At 50.1% G+C, this 20,797-nt stretch overlaps 1 protein-coding gene across 3 annotated transcripts in view; it reads right to left on the bottom strand.

Moving 5' to 3' along the window:
- PCSK6 (proprotein convertase subtilisin/kexin type 6) overlaps positions 1–20,797 on the bottom strand; it is a 196,041-nt gene that overhangs the window by 15,052 nt on the left and 160,192 nt on the right. Inside the window, exons 14-17 of one of the 3 annotated variants that reach the window (XM_067030118.1) lie at positions 7,962–8,141; positions 7,778–7,816; positions 2,200–2,302; positions 1,065–1,261 (exon numbers count right to left, since the gene is read on the bottom strand). In XM_067030118.1, coding sequence (XP_066886219.1) covers positions 1,065–1,261; positions 2,200–2,302; positions 7,778–7,816; positions 7,962–8,141 — 519 coding nt within the window. Of the gene's footprint in view, positions 1–1,064; positions 1,262–2,199; positions 2,303–7,777; positions 7,817–7,961; positions 8,142–12,828; positions 13,063–20,797 lie in introns of those variants that run through there. The other 2 variants (XM_067030119.1, XM_067030120.1) reach the window with 2 other exon arrangements.

Genomic DNA, 20,797 nt, shown 5'->3' with positions numbered 1-20,797 from the left:
CTGTGAAACGTGTCTTGCATGACTCTTTGCGTCCCCTCTAAAGAGTGTGGTTATTCCATGGCTTTATATGTCCTTAAGGATTCCCTGGGCTCCTTCCCCATAGGAGTTAGAGCAACGCTGTGATGGGACCCCTCCTGCAGGATGCGGGCCAGAGGCAAGCTCTGGGAAGCGCTGCCCCCTCCCTGCACAACGGCCAATGCGTCATCTGAAAACTGTCCTCCATCAATTTCACCCAAGCCTCCTCTTTGGCCTCTTCCAGGAGGAGGTGAGTGTTCAAACCCTGGCATGAGGTCCCGGCCCAGAGCCCATCCACCCCACTTCCCAAGACAGGCAGGATGGCAGGACGCCTGTGCTGCTCTGAGTTCACTGGGTCATTGCTAGCTGTGGGCCCTTTGGCCTCGCTCGGCTTCACTTCCGCATCTGCAAGGTGAGGAAAGTGTCGCCCGCCTCTTGGGAGTGTGCTCACTATGTAAAGTGCACAGCCAAGACCAGCCTGTCCTCCTGAGCCCAGTCATGCCCGGCAGCAGGCGAGACCCGCAAACCTCCCCGGCCTTAAACCCCGGTTTCAGCTTAGCGGCTCTTGCTGGGAGGGGCTCTCACCCAGTTTCAACCACCAAGGTCACAAGCCGGTGCTGGGACCCGCACCCTGCCCAGAGCCCACATCCACTGCTCCAGGAGAGACCGGAGGGCATACCCGGAAGCCTTTCTATTTGGATGTCTGAAATCCATCTGAGCCTGAGAGCCGCTGGCTCAAGCTACCTCCCTGTCCATCCTGAATAATGGACACTGACCTACAGAGGTGTGACAACCCCAGACTATAGGGGCTCCATTTCTGAGTCACTTTGAACCACCCTGGCCAGGTTTGGGTGTGAACTGCTATCCACTAACAGGGTCCGAGGGCTTTGATTTCATCCTCTCTCCCTCCCTCCCTCCTGTTAAGGGTCTTTTCTCAGGAGGACAGAGTACACAGGAAGCAGAGGGTGGGGAAAATTCTCCCAGGAGAGGGGACCCCAGCCTAGAGCGGGGCTGACTCCTCATTTCTAGGCCCGGGGACACACACTTACTTTCATCAGCATAAAATCCGGCGGGACAGAAGGTCACACAGGTGTTCACCTCCTGATGGTGGTAGAACCCACGGCGGCAAGACAGGCACTGGGTGGGACCCCGGCCCGAGCAGGTCTCGCACCCCTTGTGGCAGCGGCGGCAGCGGCGGGATGCCATGTCTCCAAAGTAGCCCAAGGGGCACACGCTCACGCACTTCCTGTGGGAGATCGGGAGAGGACTTTCCTACTGGCCCCAGCCCCACGCCTACCCAGCAGCACGGGGGTCAGGCCGAGGCAGGGCAGCTGGCCGGGAGGGAAACCTCAGCTGCTTCCCCGTCAGCAGACTCCGAGGAAACAAAGGCCCCAGGGCAGAGGTAAACCATTAATGCCCCTGAGAAGTTCCTGATGCAGCAGAGGACTGAAGGCTTGCGTGGGAACCTGGGACTACTGCCCTTTCAAAGTTTCCCCGAGGGGGGGCGGGGGCACTCGCAGGTTGTGCTTGGCTTCCTTGGGCAACACCATGATGGTATCTGACTTTTGGAATGTTCAGCTCCGGCAAAACCCCACTGAAAGTACCCACGGGCAGTGAGCGGTCTCCAGGCTGTGTCCAGCCAGCAGAACAAACTTCTTTGCACAGTGCAGGGAGGTTGCGGCTGTGTCTGGGCCCCAGGGACACCATGAGAGTCCCAGCCGCAACCCCTGCCAGAGCCCTGGTGGGTGTGTGCTCCCCAGGAGGGCCGCACCCCTGCCTGGGCGCTCAGGGATGGGGGCTCCTCATTCACGGCCGATTGTGCTGACTTTTAGAACAGAACTGGCCCTTAAGATGACATCTGTCTGCAGTTCCCAAGTGGCTGTCATGCTCAATACGACCCATTTTTTGTTTAGCAAAATGGAGAGAAAAAAGTTTATAAGCACAGACAAAACAATGCCACGGCCTCTGAGTTCTCTGTCATGGTCATGAGTTATTTATGAGATGAGAATAAAAGGTTACAAAAACAAAATTCCCAAGCAGTGACCCTCAGGGTGATCTCCTTTCCGGGATGTTTGGTTAATTCCCAAGTATGGTGCCAGGCTGCGGGGGTGCAGAACACAGCTTGGCCACCTTAGCGGGATGCTGGTCATCTCCAGGACACGCAGGGGCAGCCCAGCCCTTTACCTGCTGGTCTTGACGCTCCCCAGGCTGAAGTGGACACAGTTCAAGCAGTGGTCTGCATTAGGGCCATCACAGCCTTTGTCACCACACTCCGGATGGCACACACCTTAAAGAAACAAGCATTTCCTTTCACCCATAGAGACGCTTTCTCAATCACGTCCAGTCTCCTAGGACCCCATGTCTGGGTCTCACAGGCCCCTGCTGGGCCAGAGCACCCACTCCTGTGGGACCCGCCTCAGCTGAGAGCCAAGTCTGGCTCTGGGTTCCAGTGTCAGAGGGTCTGATGATTCGAGACAGGGACGGCCCGAGGACAAGCAGGACAGCCGGTGGTGGGTGAGGCCCCGGGTGGGTGAAGACGGGCATTGTGAGGTTCTAGAGGAGCAGCCATGGTGGGGCGGGAGGGGCAGGGGACGGCCTCATGCAGCGTCCTCCCCTGCAGTGGAGTTACAATGCTGGGCCAGCCACCAACTCTGATTTTCATCATGAAGGACAGAGCAACGCGATACGGGGCGTTGAGGGCTTGAAGGCGCTAAGGAAACTGCAGCCAAACAGTGAAGATCCGATGGAAATTAAGTGGGAGAGGCTGGAATAGAATGCGCCATGTCCCTCACACGTGGTGAAAGAGGCAGGTGGGTTTCCATGTCCCTGGTGGGCCTGGGGTGGGCGGGAGCTGAGCCCTTTTCAGCTCCCCTCTCTCTCACCCTCAGAGGGGGCATCCTGTCTTCCCTCGATCCCCAAATTTTAACTCTGGGATCCTGTGTGGTGTTGTCAAAGCGACGGAGAAAAATGCAGGAGCTGGGGGACCCCATCGGGCCCCCTGTCCTAGGTCTCCCCCCTACCTGCGCCACGGGGAAGAGCCCAGTTTGACTGGCTCTTGCCCTCAGGCCGGGCGGCCCTTCCATAGGTGGCCTCCTCACCTGGGGGCCAGGGCCGGTGCTGTGCTGGGACCCCCACCTCCCTTGCCCCCTGACACTGTTCCTCCTCTGGGAGATGGTTCTGGAAAGCCTCCCCATGTGGGAAGGGAGGGGCCCGGCGGGGCGTTTTGAAAGTTTTTGAGTCCTTGGAAGAAAAAACAACCTTCTACAAGGTTTTAGTTGTTGGAGGGGGTGGGGAGTGAGTTCAGAAGCAAAGAAGAGGTGTCTTGCCAGCCACCAGAGTTTCCTGGGGATGTGAGGGAAAGACAAAAGTCCCCATTCTCTGCCACCCACAATGGGTCTTTGCTGAGGGGCACAAAGCCCTCTTCATTCCTCTTTAAAGGGCCTCCAGACCTTCCCAGTGCTAGACTCAGCTGTATTTGCTTTCCCTCCCTGAAGGTTTACTGTTGCTGACATTTCCAAGGTTCTCATTGTGGGTCCCCCCGTGAACCCCTTTCATCCCTGGGAATGCACTAGATGCTCCTTGTGGTCTGGGTGGGGGAGGGCGCTGGGGTCGTGTTGGAGCACAAGGTGCCCCCACCCCTTCCCAGACCCCAGACTCACTCGATTTGGGGATCGATTCTCATTTGACTTGATCCTTGTTCGCCTCATCCCAATCCACTTGTGGGGTCTAGAACTCCCAACTGAGCTGGCCTGACACCCCGCCTTCCCTGGTGGTCACCTCTCCCCGAGGCAGGTCTGTCTCACGTGAGAAAGTGAACCACTTCCTAATCCTAAGGAGAAGTGGGGGGACAGGGAGGAGACGAAGCTCCCCGCGGGCAAGATCTGGTCTAGCGTGTCCACTGCCAACTTCCCAGCACCTGGAAAGGCGTTCAGCACAGGGCAGGCGCTCAATAAATATCTGCTGAGTGGATGGGGGTGAGAGAACAGCACAAAGGACGGGAGGGCCTCGGGGAAGGCCTGGTTCGCGGTGTGCAGACTTCAAGGAGCCCCCTCCCTCCGGGGCCTCTCTGTGGGGCAGAGATTAGTCAGGAAGCCAGTGGGAGCCCCAAGCAAGGCAGGGACCACCCAACAGCAAGGGCAGCAGGACCCCGCCAGGGCGTCTAGGTGACGTCCGTGTCCAGCCCTGCTTTGGAGAGCTCGGTAAGAACCACCTCCGCCATGCAGGGTGCTTGGGTCCATATCTGTAAGCACCCTCCCCAGTACAGCTCTCTACCAGATTACCTCGACAAGCCCAATATTGAGACTCATTTCTGCCATGAAACATTCTTTTATTTACTTATTTATTGTTTTGGTCTTGCCTTGCGGCACGTGGGACCTTAGTTCCCCGACCAGGGATCAAACCTGTGCCCCCCTGCAGGGGAGCTCGGAATTCCAACCACTGGACGGCCAGGGAAGTCCTGAAACTTTCTTGAATTACATCCACCTGCTTGGCCATCTTGCCCCAACGCCACCATCACTCCTAAGAATGTACCTGGGTTTTCTCTGGTACCGCTATAACTCATTATCTGGGTGAGCACATGCTAGTCACTGCAATTTGTATTTGTGTCTCCTTTTCCTCTTTTCTCAATGAGCCTGAACGTTCCTCAGAGACCCACTACCTTCCCGTCTCACCTCCCAGGGCTCCAGCTACAGGGCAGCATGACCATCGTGCTGAGCTGGCTGGATCACAGCTACTCCCTTCTGCAGGGTGTCAGACTGACACAGGCTTATTTGAAAACTCTACCTTGAATTCTTAGTGGAGCAAGTCCAGGATAAAAAACATGCATAAACAAACATTAGAAAGCAACTGGGGAACTCTCGATGGGTTTTGTCATGGGCTTAGACCAATTCCTGGAGGACCAGGCGGCTTCAGTAAGTATCACAGTCGTTCTCATCATTCACGCCACTCAAGAGAAGTGGGCTGGGCCCCCTGTGTCACTAAGAGGCCCGAGGTGGGTGCCAGGGTAGAGCTGTCTACACAGAGACCCCCTTATGGCAGGGCTGGTCTCTTCCTTGAGGGCCTGTGACCGGGGCATGTTACCTAATGCTTTAGCCCTCCTGTTGGGTGAGTGCTGACGTGCCGTGAGTCTGTGACCCATGCAGCCCTGCGGCCTGTGAGTCAGCTACCCTGAGCCATCAGGCCGTTAGGGCAATGTCTCCAGGCAAAGGCTGCCTGGACTCTAGGCTCCCCGCACGGCCCTGTGTGGCCAGGTACCCTGTCCTCAGCCTGTGTGTCCTCCTCTCCTGAAGCCCAGGCTCCCCTCTGTTCTTACAACGGTCCTGTCCTCCCCTTGTGGCTGCTCTCCTGTAGCAGCCCCAGCACCTCCCCCTTCCTGCCATTACCCCAGCTCCCTAGCCCACAGCACCTGAGCACCCCAGACCTGCTGGATCAGTCCTGGGGTGGGGCTCACCCACCCGGGGCCCACCCTGCAACCTAGCAACCCAGGTGAGTTACCGGGGGCCTCGGTCTGTGCTCTCCAGTACTACCCGCCTCCACCCTGCTGCTCTGCGGATGGCTGGGTCCCAGCAGGCTGGCCATCCCCGCAAAGCCCTCTACCTTCAGGACCTTGGCCACTGACGTCTCCCAGGCACCTGACTCTGCCCTTCCTCCGGGCTGAACCCCCAACACTCCTGATCTCTTAGCAGCCCCCTAGGTTGCATTTCTACACCCTCATTAACTTTGGGAACCCCAGGCCCCACCACGACCCTGACCCTCCACCCGCTCAGCCTCTGACTGCCTCCTCTGCCCCCATCGCCAGGCGGCGACAGTGGCTGAGAGTGTCCCCTACCTGTGTCCACCTCACAGCTGACCCCTTCACAGGGCAGCTCTCCTGATGGCTCTAGCGAGGCACCTGACACCCCCCTGAGCTCCCCCAGGAGCCCCGCTCCCCTTCCGTCCTGGGATCCTTACTGTCCATGGGCGGCTGGACTCCCCTCTCCGGCCCTCACTCACCTCCTCCCCTTACTCCTTGTCCCGGGGAGAGCTGGCCCTCCACCTGTGTGCCCCCATCACAGCGCTGCTTGGCACCCCCTGCTGCCAAACGGAGGGCGGGGCCCAGCGCCCGCCCCCCCACTGTCTGCATGACCAGCTCTGCCTCCAAGAGGCATGCAGCCTCCCCTGCCAGCTCACCCCTCAACTGTGCATGAAGCTCCCCAGAAAGCATCAACAGGGACTCCCCCGGGGGTGCAATGGTTAAGAACCCGTGCTCCCAATGCGGGGGGCCTGGGTTCGATTCCTGGTCAGGGAACTAGATCCCACATACGTGCTGCAACTAAGGGTTCGCATGCCACAACTAAGGAGCCCACCTGCTGGCAACTAAGGAGCCCACCTGCTGCAACGAAGACCAGACGCAACCAAATAAATAAATAAATAAGTAAATAAATATTTAGAAAGTCGTTGAGAATCATCACCCCACCTCAAAATCTCCCCTGCCCAGCACCCTCTCTTTCTCCCTGGGCTTATGCACCTGGGCTTGTTTGTCTGTGACTCAGAAGGCTTCCCCCAGGGCACCAACGAGATGCTCCTCCACACTGCTCCCCCTCCCCCTGAAGCCTTCTCCTCCTCTCCCTCCACGCCACACCCTTCCTGCCCCCTCCCCTCTCTTGCTCTTTCCTGCTGTGACTGGTGCACCCGCCCCACTTGCCCCTGAGATTGCACGGAACTTCCCCAAGTGTTGGAAACACACCTTAGTCCCAGAGACCCCTCTAACCACCTGGGCCAGACTTGGGAAGGACTGAGTGGCCTGGGCTACAGAACAGTTAGAGTGAGATTCCAGGACAGTGTAAGGTTAGAGTCATAGCAGCTTTTAAGGGAAAAAAAAAATCAGTCCTTTATTAATAATTACCGAATCTTGCCACAGTTTATAAATCACAGGGGGAAACAGAGCAGATTAGTCCATACATAATTCAATGCTCCATTTTAAAGGCACGGTCGAAGAAATTTAAAATTGAATCGTCCATAATTTATGCTTGATCTGTATTGGTGGAGTTCTCCGTTTTGTTACTTTTTTTTCCAGAAGCTATTAGATAACTCAAAGCATCAATATTCTTAGATCTCACCCATCATTTATCAAGTAGCTGTAACATTTAGCTAAGGAAAATATGCCCAACCAGAAAGACTCCGTTTCTCACAAATCACTGGGATGGTTCAGAGGGAAAGGAAGAGCTTGCCATCTAGCACGCTGACCAAAACTGCGCCCAGCATGGCGTGGCGGCTGGGAACGTCCTTCTGCATGCTGCCCCAGCTCTCAGAGTGGAGCGCTGCAGGCCCAGAGCCAAGGGCCACCCTGCAGTGGTGCAGCAGGAGGAAGAGGATTTGCAACGAGCCATCTTTACTTCCTGTGAGAGGCTTGAGCTGCTTCTTGCAGCATCAGTGTCCTCTGACATCAGGCCTGAGACCCTGGGCTGGGCCTTTCTCCCAGCCCCTGGGCTGGTCAAGATCTCCATTGCCAGCAACTCCTGGCTGTGCTGACTCAGCCCAACCGTCCTGGGCTCCCGGCAGCACCCTGGTCCTTCCCACATTCTGGTCACAAGGACTGAAAGTGGATGGACTTGGGAGAAGGTCAGGAGGCTGAGACTGAAGACGGGGGCCCCGGAGGAAAAGGGGGCGCCCCAGAGGAGTGTCACTAGCCAGGGGGCAAGTCCCTGTTCTGGTTGGGCATTGGGAACCTCTATTCCCGGCCTGGGAAGGTTGGCGAGTACTTACTGGTTTGAAGCATACTTACTGGTCTGTAAAATATTAGGAGAGCCATGGGAGGGAGGAGCTGTGAGTGCAAATTACCATCATTATTACGACTCCCAGGAAAGAAGAAGGCCTACAACCCTAGCCCCGCCTTCCGCCGGGAACAGCCCGCATTTTAAGAGCTACACTGGAAAACCAAGCATCTCCTCTGGCCTCAGGTTCATTACCTGTGTAGTCCTCTTCGTCCTCGGGAACCTCGGCCTGGGACGGCGACAGGGCGGCCTTGGGTGGCTCTGGCTCTGGGGCCGAGAGCTCCAGCATCCGGGAGCGAGACTGATGGGCGCTGAAGGTGGTATAGGGGTGCTGGGCCGTGCCGTACAGGATGAGGCTCCACTCTTTCAACTTCCCTGGAAGGCACCGGACCCAGACTCACCCGAGGGTCAAGAGCCTCCTTCAGGAAGCCCTTGATGTGCTCTGGCCCCTTGGTCTGGCCGGGGGCCTCCGTCACCCACAGAAGTGCCTGGCCCTGCCCGGCTCAGGTCCCCGAGCCCTCCCCCCGACAGCAGGGCTCTGAGCCCAGCGTCTTCCCCTCCTCATCACCTGGGGACCAGGAACCTACCTCTTGCCAAGGCCACAGTCTCCGTCCCTGGGTCTCGGCACAGCCTCCCCCCACTGGCCCCCACCCCCAAGATGGGCAGCAGCCCCCTCCCCGTCTTGGAACATCCAGTGGGTGGATCTGGGGCGGGGCCTGGCACTCAGCCTTGTCCCATTGTCCCCAAATGTGGCAACTGGGTTACACTGAGGAGTCCTGCTTTTTGGATGCTCCATCCTGGGTCTTGGGCTCCTTCCATCCCAGTTAGTCCAGGGCAGGTGGGCAAGTTTGGCGGGTGGCACAAACCCAAATGTCCACCGAGGCCGGGCATGGGGAGGAACTCCTCAGAAACAGGAGGATGCCTGGTACCCACGCTGGTCTGGGTGTGGGGGGAGGACAGAGGCTCACGGGAGAGCAGCCGGCTGTGCACGGGGATGGGGCAGGGGCAGCAGGGGGCAGCAGGCGCCCTCCCCACAACCACCGCCTCCACCAGGGAGCGAGGTCCATGCTGCTCAGTGCCCTCAGGTGAGAACAGAAGGGGAAACCTGGCCTGCAACGTCCAGGCGGGATCCCTGATGTCATAAAGCACACAAGGGCCGGGTTGGGCGTGACCATGGGCCATGGGCCGGCTTCCCTTCTCACCATGGTGTGCCGAGCATTTGGGACTGTGTGACCATGTTGGGGAGGTCACTACTGTCACTGTCACTCAGGCGAGGGGCCGAAGGCCAGTGTGACCTGCCGAAGGACACGCAGCTCATGCTAATGGGCGCCGGCTGCCCCAGCCCCTCAGGGTTTATTGAGAAGTGGATCAACCCAACACGAATCGGTTCTGTCCCACGGCGGGGCACAGAGCAGCACTGTTTCTTTTTAACCATCATCCTGGCCAACTAAGGTCCCAGGTCCTGAAAGCCTGCAGCCTCCGAAGCCCCCAAGTCAGGCCCTGCACTGCTCGGGCCTCTCCTGGCCTGGCCAGGATTGAAGGATGTGGGTCCTTCAATTTAAAAGAACCGTTCTGGGCTTCCCTGGTGGCGCAGTGGTTGAGAGTCCGCCTGCCGATGCAGGAGACACGGGTTCGTGCCCCGGTCCGGGAGGATCCCACATGCCGCGGAGCGACTAAGCCCGTGAGCCATGGCCGCTGGGCCTGCGCGTCCGGAGCCTGTGCCCCGCAGCGGGAGAGGCCACAGCAGTGAGAGGCCCGCATACCGCAAAAAAAATAAAATAAATAAAAGAACCGTTCTGAGCTGACTGTCTCCCAGGACATGGTCTCCAAAGGGCCGGGCTCTTTCCACGGCCATTTCCCTAATGCAGTGAGCGACGCTTACACGAGAAGTATTGATACTTCACACGGGTGCAGGTGCAGCAAACACAGGGCCTGTCTATGAACGATCATCCGTTCTCAACTCCCGGGGATCAAATTAAAGCTACATTTCAAAACCACAAAGGCTCTGGACATTTGAACTGCTGAGTGATGAACTGTCATTAAGGGGGAGCATAATAACTACAGGGCAGGGAACAAGGGCTCCGTGAGCTATAATTTGAATCGAGATTTATTTCAGTCCTATATGATGTCTCCAAAAACACCTACCAAAGGCCTCATCACTAAAATTAGATTCTTATTTTTGGATAGAGTTTTGGGAGGACAAACAAGAGAAGAGGGGCTGATCCAAGCTCAGGATCAGCACACACCCTGTGCGAGGGGGGAGAGCAGAATGAATTCCAAGAAACCAGGGAGCAGATCCTACGAGTTCTCATCACAAGGAAAAAAACCCAGTTTTTTTCCTCTTACTCTGTGTGTGTCTATAAGAGATGATGGATATTAACGAAACTTATTGGGGCAATCCTTTCCCAATATGTGTAAGTCATTATGCTGTATGCCTTACACTTATCAGTGCTACATGTCAATTATATCTCAATAAAGCTGAAAAGAAAAAAGAATTCCAAGAAGCCAGCAGTAGGGGCTGTCTTGCAGGAGGGGCCCAGAGAGGGGAGGCTGGGGTTCAGGAATGGAAGAGAGACTTCATTTTTATTGTTTTCTCTTCCAGATTGTTTAGATTAAAAAAACCCCCAAAACCATGGCATATATTATATTACCTTTCACACACATAAATTTTAAAAATTGAGTTTAATTTAAAAATCTAGAAATAAATTGGTTATATGGTCAAGGAAAAAAAATAACACGAAAAAGCTGTGGTACTCAGGGCTTTTGATTTACATTTCCAAATAATCAACAAATGTGAATGGCTCAAAATCTACAAGTATAAAAGGGAACACAGTGGAAGTCCCCCTCCAGAGAGATGCTTCCCCATCTCTCTCTACCATCTCTCTCCATGGCAACTGGTTCCCTGTTTCTTGAGCACCCTTCCAGCGGTGTTTTATTCTTATCCAAGCAAATACGAGCATATATTCTGCCCCATCCCCTTTATCAACACATCCGGGAGCACCTTCTGCACTTTGCTTTTTCCATTAAAATGCATCTTGGTCATCTTTCCATCACTGCATCAGAGAGGTATCGTGTCAGTTACTTAACAATCCCCTCTTGACAGGCACTTAAATTGTTGCCAAATGTTTGCAATTACAAACAGTGCCATAACTGTGGTCACACAAGGAGGTACCTGTTGAGGCTGGCAGAGCAAGGACCCTGGAGCTGCAAAGTCTGGGTTTGAATCCTGGCTCTGCCACCTACTAGCTGTGTGGCCTTGGGCAAAGTACTTAATCTCTCTGTTCTTCAGTTTCCCCATCTGTAAAGTGGGGATAATAATAATAATACCTACCTCATAGAGTATCTTGGGGGATTAAATGACTTTAATGATGGTAAGAGATTTAGAACAGTGACTGTCATATGGGAGCTGTTGCACAGAGTTTGTTAAGTAAAATCTAAGGAGCATATCATTTCATATGTGTGTAAGTGTATCTGTAGTCTACATTTCTAAAAGTAGAATGGTGCGGGGGAGGGGTGGGGATCAAAAAGGATATGAATTTGTCATTTTGACAGACATTGCCAAACTGCCCTCCATTGGGTCTGGTTACATCACACCCCTGCCAGGAATATACCAACATACCTGCTTCCTCACAGCTTTAGATGGACAATCTGACAATTCAGAGAATTCACTTTGCATTTCTCTTATTGACACGAGAAGCTGAGCAACTTTTCAGATGATTAAGAGCTTGACACCTTTCTGATTTGCTAACATTGGAAGCAATTTATAAATTCAGAAATTTGCCAAAAATATTTGCTGGGGACAAGTGATGAAACTTCGAAGATGCATTAAAAGTATACTTTTGCCACGTTTGTACCAAAGATTTCCAAGTGGACCAAGAAGATGGTTGCTCACACTTGGTTTAAATTTCTGTTCCTTCTCTCCTTCTGCAAGAGATATTCACTAGAGCCTCTGAGGACCCACGTGCCGTGCTGGTGAGTTAGGAGCACAGAAGAAAGAGCGCCAGGGAGACGGCAGGAGGAGGGAAGGAGACCTCCCCCGTCCTAGAAGGTTCTGTGTGGACAACTTGACCTGAGGGTAAGGTTTAGACAGTGGTGATTCTAGAGACATTTTCCTCCTTTTTTTGTACTTAAAGGTGAACATGCATGCTCTTTTTACTTCTACCAAGGGAGTCTTCATAAGACATGAAAACAAGTATTCCAGTATATGACATAATTTGAAGTGCAATTCTCTTTTTAAGGTATTTTTTCCTAGTTATAAAAGAGGGATGATTATTAAATACTGAAACAAATAAAGAAGAAAATAAAAATCACCTCTAACTTGTCTGGCATATTCTCCTCTTGGCTATTTTCTATGCGTGTTTGTTTTTCACATAGTTGAAATCATGCAGGACAGCAATTTCTCTTTCTTCCCTAACTCAGCATCATGTTAATCACATCCAGAAATCATTTCTTCACCCGTTTATTGCCTTCTCCCCTTCATCAGACCAGAGGTGTCACGTGGGCAGGAACGTGCCTTTCTTACGTGGCATACTGGCCTCAGCGTGTGGCAAGTTTCTGGTATGTGTGCTCAATAAATGTTTGCTAAATTAATACACTTGATATCTTAAAACATCAGCAAACGATTTCACTGTATGAATATAAGCATTTTCTTAACCAATCTCTCATAATAGGTTATAACAGGACATGTGTTTCAGTTTCCTTTTCCTTTTTGCTTTTATACATGAATTTGCAGGAAATATCACTTGCTGCATCTGAACTACTCTCCCCAGGTAGACTCCCCAAAGGGAATACAACATTGTGGAGGCTCTTGACACATAATGTTAAGGGGCCCAATAACCCCTTCATGGAGTCTGGCATCTCATGAGGCTTGATTCAGAAACTGCCAGGTGAGAGACCACAGCGCACCTGGGAAGAAGCCCACCTGGTATACAGCCCGCCTCCAACCCGCAGTGCCACCTGGGGCGAGTCAGAAGGATCAGACACCAGTGACTTGGCATCACAGGGTAAAGCAGAGATGCACAGGAACATGCAGCTCTGGGCTCTAGGCTTTAGGGTGGTCCTCTCCTCTCGCTGGGTCAACACTTATCCACGACCCCCAGGGTCCAGCCCACACGAACACCAGGTCCCACCATGCTCACCATGCCCAGAGCCTGCCCTCGCTTTGAGGAGATGAGACACCTGGAGGGAAGAACCAAGGAAGAAGCAGAAGAACGATCCAGGGCTACACCAGACCAGAGACCCAGTCCACACTCCACAGAACTGCCATCCAGGGGTGGGAGGACTTCGGAATGTTGGTCTGCTTTGGACAAAGCGTTTAACAAGAGTGTACTGGTTACTAGTCAAGATGTCGGCATGCCTGTTCAAGCTTACCCTTACAAAACCCAACTAGTACCATTCATTCCTTAATTTCCTGGAAGAGGTCTGAAAAGATGCCCAAATCCAAATTCCCTGGCTTTCTCTCCATCAGATTCCTGAGCCCCTAGAAGAAAGAAGGGCAAATCCACCTGCTTAAACACTCAGGGCCAGCACTGCTTGTGAGAGGCAGAGCATAATCCTAGCTAATGCCCCAGAGGCTGCTGATAAATGGCTTTATCATCAGTCACCATCTTCAATGCATTTCCCCCTCAATGAATTGAATTTGTAATGAACAAACAGGATTATTCCTATTCAAAGAAAGAAGGAGAATTAAGGGAAGACTGAGGTTGAAGTTGCCAATAGGAAAGTACCAGCAGTAATGAAGCTTTTCTCTTCCAGCATTTTGAATTAAGCATTAAAAATCCTTGAGAGGGGAATTTACAATTGGAGACAAACCAGCTAGGAGCAGGGGAAAGGTTTTGTTAGATTAAAGACTCTGAGCTAATACTTTTGAATTCCTGGGTTTTCTTTGGCCATAAGAGAAGCTATTAACAATAAAGAATTTATTAATTCTCCTCCCACCCCAACATTTAAAACATGCAAGGAGAAATTCTTTAGTCGAAACACAGTAAAGAAAGAGAAGGCTATAATCAAGAAATATGTTTCAGTCTAAATAACACTCCAGGGGAAGCCTTTTCCTTCTGAGGTCCAGGGAACCTGTTTACAAAGTTTAACGCAGAGGCTTGGGTAGAGGGATAAAAAAGGCTCTCCTCCTTCTGTTTATAAAAATATACAAGGGGCTTCCCTGGTGGCGCAGTGGTTGAGAATCCGCCTGCCGATGCAGGGGACACGGGTTCGTGCCCCGGTCCTCGTGCCCCGGTGCGGGAAGATCCCACATGCCACGGAGCGGCTGGGCCCGTGAGCCATGGCCGCTGAGCCTGCACGTCCGGAGCCTGTGCTCCGCAACGGGAGAGGCCACAACAGTGAGAGGCCCGCGTACCGCAAAAAAAAAAAAAAAAAAAAAAAAAAAATATATATATATATATATATACAAGGATGCTTTAAAAGGGTGAATTTTATGCTGTGTGAATTATATTTCAATAAAGCCGTTATATGAACTATTATACACTCACAGAAATATCAACCTTTACTCAATGAATTTAACATAGTTATAAATGTGCTTTAAGTCCACATTATGGCAAGCAAGAGGTAGGAAGATAGAGAGAATCGAGGAAATGGCCTAGAAGAGAAGAAGGAAGAGCGCACACGTGTATGTGTCCCCTACGGACATGCACACATACACGCACACCTCCAGAGCCGGAAGTAAAGCTGGGCAGATGGGAGAATCTTCCCCATGATCTCGTAGTCATAAAAACCCTTCAAGATGGTATTTTCAGTGCCAGAAGGAGTATCTCAGAATCCCAAGTGCCAATGTTTCTTTGGGTGAAGTGTGGAAACACACATATCAGGTAAAGAACAATCACTTGTACCGTCTGGCAACACACAAAACCGCACTTTTCTTAACGGCACCTACAGGGTGAGATAGAGAACACTAAAATACCACCTTTCAACATTTTTCAGTTAGTTCAAAGTAATAAATTAACGGTTTGAAAAGAAAGTCTGCTACACGGGCTATAACAGGACAGCGGTCCTTCCTGCCGCCCTCTCCACCTTTCTGTGTCCTGCCCCAGACTCAGCCTCTTGTCAGGCTCCGAGGGGGCCCTTCTAGGGTAAATGCTCACGTGCTCTGTCCAAGCTCCTGAATTCTAGCCATCATCCAATGCCTCCTTACCCAGGACATCGAGAATCCTTTCTCTTACACTATCCTCCACATGCCCAGCCCACTCCCTCTTCATTTTCTGGGCAGTTTCCTCTTCCAACCTATCTCTTGGCCTTTCTAATTTGTGCCTCATATTTTAAAATTTCAAGTATTTATCTGGTCCTCCCAATATTCCTTTTTAAAATGTAGCATGCTGTTCTTATTTCAGCACTGAAATACTTTACCCTCCCTGAGGATACCTATGAATGAGATAATAGAAATTACATACTGGTCTCTACCCCCAGTTCCTGGCTCAGGGCTCCTAAAACCCTTGTCAATTCCCAAGTGAAAAAAATACTAGGGGCAACTTTTGTTCTAATGAGGTGACTCTGGTGGGCTCCTGGGTGGTTCCTGGATTGGGGCTGGTCACCAGAAAGACCAAGCCAGGATTCGGAGCTTGGACTTTTCAGCCCCACCCCCCATTTCTCTAGAGAGGGGAGAAGGGCTAAAAATGGAGTTTGTAATTGATCGCACCTACATGAGGAGGCCTCCATAAAATCCCAATAGCATGGGGTTCAGGGAGCTGTTAGGTGGGTGAAGACATCCACCCAGGAGGGTGATGCATCCCAGCTCCACAAGGACAGAGGCTCCTGCACTAGGCACCCTCAAAGACCCTGTGTATCTCTTCCTCTGGCTGTTCATCTGTACCCTTTTATCATAGCCTTTAATAAACTGGTAAATGTAAGCAAGTGTTTCCCTGAGTTTTGTGAGAAGCTCTAGCAAATTAACTGAACCCAAAGAGGGGGTCTTTAGATCTACAGGGCAGTCGGTCAAAAGCACAGGTGATAACCCAGGCTTACAACTGGTGTCTGAAGTGTGTGTGTGTATGTGTGCGGGGGACAGTCTTGTGGGACTGAGCCCTTAGCCTGTGGGGCCTGACTCTGTCCCCGGGTAAGTGGTGCCAGAATTGAGTTGCATCAGAGGACACCCAGACCGTGCTGCAGAGAACTGTTTGCTGTGGGGGGAAAACCCCACACATTTGGTGACTAGAAGTACCAGAAGTGAAGAGTTCTGTGTTAACAATAAAGGAGACACACAGGAAAGAAACACAGGAGGGAAGAAGAACTGGTCTTTTCCCTACTTGGTTTTCTATCTTGGAACACCAACTATAGTTTTTTTGAAGTTCTGTTGTTGTTGTTGTGCTTTTGTTTGTTTGCTTTTCCTGCCTGAATTCCCTCTTACCTCCAAGTTTATTCTCTTCAGGGTTTGTGTCTGTTCTAATGTTGCATAATCTTCTCGAATGTGTGGAGGTCCTTCTATATTTAGCAGTGAGGCACTTAGAATGATAAGAAGTTCTGCATGCTGAAATGTGATAACACACTTTTGATTTATTGACTTTGTATTTGGCAAACTTGCTAGCCTGAACAAAATGAGAAAGGAAATGTTATCCTTGCACAGCCAGATAGCTTAGATGTAAACAACGTTTGTTTTCATAGTAAATGCAAGCACTATCCACCAGAAACAATGGAGATAAGAAGAAAATGTAATATCTTTAAAGTGCTGAAATGAAAAAAAAAAATAGGGCTTCTCTGGTGGTGCAGTGGTTAAGAATCTGCCTGTCAATGCAGGGGAAACGGGTTCGAGCCCTGGTCCGGGAAGATCCCACATGCCGTGGAGCAACTAAGCCCGTGCGCCACAATTACTGAAGCCCGCGTGCCTAGAGCCCATTCTCTGCAACAAGAGAAGCCACCACAATGAGAAACCTATGCACCACAATGAAGAGTAGCCCCTGCCTGCCACAACTAGAGAAAGCCCACATGCAGCAACGAACACCCAATGCAGCCAAAAATAAATAAACAAATAAAAAATACTGTCAATCTAGAATTCTATATCTAGGGAAAATAGCCATTCAAAAATGGGTGGAGGATTTCTCTGGTGGCACAGTGGTTAAGAATCCACTCGCCAATGCAGGGGACACGGGTTCGAGCCCTGGTCTGGGAAGATCCCACATGCTGTGGAGCAACTAAGTCCGTGCACCACAACTACTGAGCCTGTGCTCTAGAGCCCGTGATCCACAAATACTGAGCCTGCGTGCCCCAACTACTGAAGCCCATGTGCCCCAACTACTGAAGCCCGTGCGCCTAGAGCCTGTGCTCTGCAACAAGAGAAGCCACCACAATGAGAAGCCTGCGCACCACAACAAAGAGTAGCCCCCACTCACCACAACTTGAGAAAGCCCATACACAGCAACAAAGACCCAACACAGCCAAAAATAAATTAAATAATTTAAAAAAATGGGTCGAGTCACAGCACCATCACAATGACCTCCTCTAAGCAGAGTCAAAATCAGTGCATCAATAAATAAACCTATTTTTAAAAACAAACTGAAGATGGGTTGAAATAAAGATATTTTGGAATAAATCCAAGCTGAGTAAATTCATGGCCAGCAGACCAGCATGATAAGAAATGGTGAAGGAAGTTCTTCAGATAGAAGGAAAATGGTCACAGATGAAAATCTGGATGTACAGGAGAAAACCGAGTACCAGAAATGGTGACCATGTAGGTAAATATAAGAGTAGCTTTTTTTTTTTCTCTTAATTTCTTTAAAGGACAATGACTGTCTTTAAAGCAAAAATATCCCTACAAGATGGAGTGTGTAATGTGTACAGAAGTAACATTACATTAAGCACACAACTACAGCAGAAAGTGGGGAGGAGTATTAACTCCAAGTCTACTGCGACAATCACAGAATAGGCTAAAACTCCTAAAGGAAATAAGATGGAATATTCAAAGGTATTTAATCTAAAAAAGACAGGAAAAGAAGAACTTTTAAAAAATACTGTTGGATTTAGTTTGTTAATATTGAACTTGGGATTTTCCTATTTATGTTCCCAAGTGACACTGGCTGAAAAGTCTCCATTCTCACAGTGGGCTGTTGGGAGTTGGTATCAAGGATACTCAGGCTTCATCAAACTAACTGGGGACTCTTTTTCCCTCTTTTTCTACTGTCTGCAAGAGTCTGTGGAATATTGACATTACATTTCTTCCATTTAAATGTTTAGTAGAATCTGCCAGTGCATCTATCCAGCCCTGATTTTTCTTCTAAATTATGGAATCAATTTCTTTAATCACACAATTTTAATTTTTGTTTCTTCTTGTGTCATTTTTGCTGTTACATTTTTTTTGGTCATTTCACTTAACATTTCATTTTTTTGGTCATAAAGTTGTTTATAATATCTTCTTATAATAACTGTGATGTATACAGGATCTATAAAAATATTCTACTTTTTCATTTGTGAAATTATATACAGATGACCCTTGAACAACACAGGGGTCTGGGGTGCCAACCCTCATCTATAACTTTACAGCCAGCCCTGCATCTGTGGATTCAACCAACCACAGACTGTTGGACTGTAGTTCTTATTTACTGAAAAAAAAAAAACCAAACAAAAACTGCATCTAAGTGGGCCTGTGCAGTTCAAACCTGTGCTGTCCAAGGGTCAACTATATTCTCAGTTTTTTCCTTGACCAGTCTTCCCAGAGGTTTATCAATTTTATTAGTGTCTTCAAAGGACCAACTTAGGGCTTTTGTCAATTCTCTCTATGTATGTTTGTTTTCTATTTCACTGATTTCTGCTAGTTTAAAAATTCCTTTTTTCTGCTTTCTTTGAGTTTATGTTGCTGGTCATTTTCTACCATCAATCTTTTTTTTTTAACATCTTTACTGGAGTATAATTGCTTTAAAATATCATGTTAGTTTCTGCTGTAAAACAAAGTGAATCAGCTATACATATACATACATCTCCATAACTCCTCCCTCTTGTGGCTCCCTTCCCCCCTCCCTATCCTACCCCTCTAGGTGGACACAAAGCACCTACCATCAATCTTTAGCCTTTCTTCTTTTCTAACACATGCAGTTGGGAACGTACATTCCTCTCTCATCTCTACTTCACCTGCATTACCTGTTTGGATATGCAGGATTTTTATTATCATCCAGTTCCAAAGATTCTCTATTAAATTATTATTATTATCCTATAAAAAATAAATTTATTTATTTTATTTATTTATTTTTGGCTGCATTGGGTGTTTGTTGCTGCACACAGGCTTTCTGTAGTTTCAGCAGGAGGGGGATACTCTTCATTGTGGTGTGTGGGCTTCTCATTGTGGTGGCTTCTCTTGTTGTGGAGCACAGGCTCTAGGCGCATGGGCTTCAGTAGTTGTGGCACACAGGCTCAGTAGTCGTGGCTCACAGGCTCTAGAGCGCAGGCTCAGTAGATGTGGCACGTGGGCTTAGTCGCTCCACTGCATGTGGGATCTTCCCAGACCAGGGCTCGAACCTGTGTCCCCTGCATTGGCAGGTGGATTCTTAACCACTGCGCCACCAGGGAAGTCCCTCCCTATTAAATTATGATTATTTTCCTTTGACACATGAGTTGTTTAGAAGTGTTTTTCAACTATCAAATGTGTGGGCTTTTTCTAGTTATCTTTTTTGTGTGTGTGTGGTACGCGGGCCTCTTACTGTTGTGGCCTCTCCCGTTGCAGAGCACAGGCTCCGGATGCGCAGGCTCAGCAGCCATGGCTCACGGGCCCAGCCGCTCCGCGGCATGTGGGATCTTCCCTGACTGGGGCATGAACCTGTGTCCTCTGCATCGGCAGGCGGACTCTCAACCACTGCGCCACCAGGGAAGCCCTCTAGTTATCTTTTAAATTTTGATTTCTTACCTGTAATCTCAGAGGACAGGGCTTATATACTACCAATCCTTGGAAATACTCTGAAGTTTGCCAAATGGTCTACTACGTGGCCAATTTTCAAGAATAATCCACCTGTGATTGAAAGGCGAGTGTATTCTTCGGTTGTTGGGTGTAGGTCCATTGGTTAGACCTAAATTGTCAACTGTGAAGTTCAAATCTTCTCTTCCTACGATTTTTGCTATTTTGTCTATCAAATATATTTGAGGTATGCTAAATCTCCCACCTTGTGTGTGAGTCTGTCTTTTTCTCTTTGGAGTTTTAACAAATTTTTGCATTATATATTTCAAGGCCACATTAGAATTGAACCAAATCTTTTATCAACGTGCAGTGACCCTCTTCAGCTTTGGGATTGCTTTTCACCATAACATTTCTGTTTGTCTGATGTTAACATAACTACATTAGCTTTCTTTGGTTAGCATTTGCTTGGTCTATCTTTTCCCATCCACTTTATTTTTAACTTTGCAGTTTTCTTATATTTTAGATATTGTTCTTACATATAGTTCCATCAGTCTGTCCTAGGAGAAGAAGACAACATAATTAAACTAGGATAATCCAATAAGGCTTTAACAAAGAGACTATTTACAGAGATGTCAGCAGAGCAAAACAGAGCCTCAAGGGACAATGGAGTTCCCTGGGGCTAGAAACAGAAGGGGTGTTTAGCCATAGGTGTACAATAGTCTACTGGCAAGGGGAGGGTGGGACTGTGACCCTGAGGGATGCTGGAGGGATAAATAACTCTGAAAGAAACACCTCCTTCCTCCTTCCATTCTCCTGCTGGAGTTTCCCCCTGGCTGAACTCCACCACCAGCTACAGGCAGAGAGTCTGTGGATAGAATAGCCTCAGGCAGAGTGGGGCAGACAGGAGTGGACTGGGGTCTGGTAGGTAAATCAAATATGCCTGGGGCTTCCCTGGTGGCGCAGTGGTTAAGAATCTGCCTGCCAATGCAGGGGGACACGGGTTTGAGCCCTGGTCTGGGAAGATCCCACTTGCCGCGGAGCAACTAAGCCTGTGAGCCACAACTACTGAGCCTGCGCGTCTGGAGCCTGTGCTCCACAACAGGAGAGGCCGTGACAGTGAGAGGCCCACGAGCACCGCGATGAAGAGTGGCCCCTGCTTGCCGCAGCTGGAGAAAGCCCTCACACAGAAACGAAGACCCAACACAGC

Source organism: Kogia breviceps, chromosome 3 (genome assembly GCF_026419965.1).
Source record: "Kogia breviceps isolate mKogBre1 chromosome 3, mKogBre1 haplotype 1, whole genome shotgun sequence".
Lineage (NCBI taxonomy): Eukaryota > Metazoa > Chordata > Mammalia > Artiodactyla > Physeteridae > Kogia > Kogia breviceps.
The sequence above is the reverse complement of the archived record's forward strand: the minus strand, read 5'-3'. Positions and strand labels throughout refer to the sequence as shown.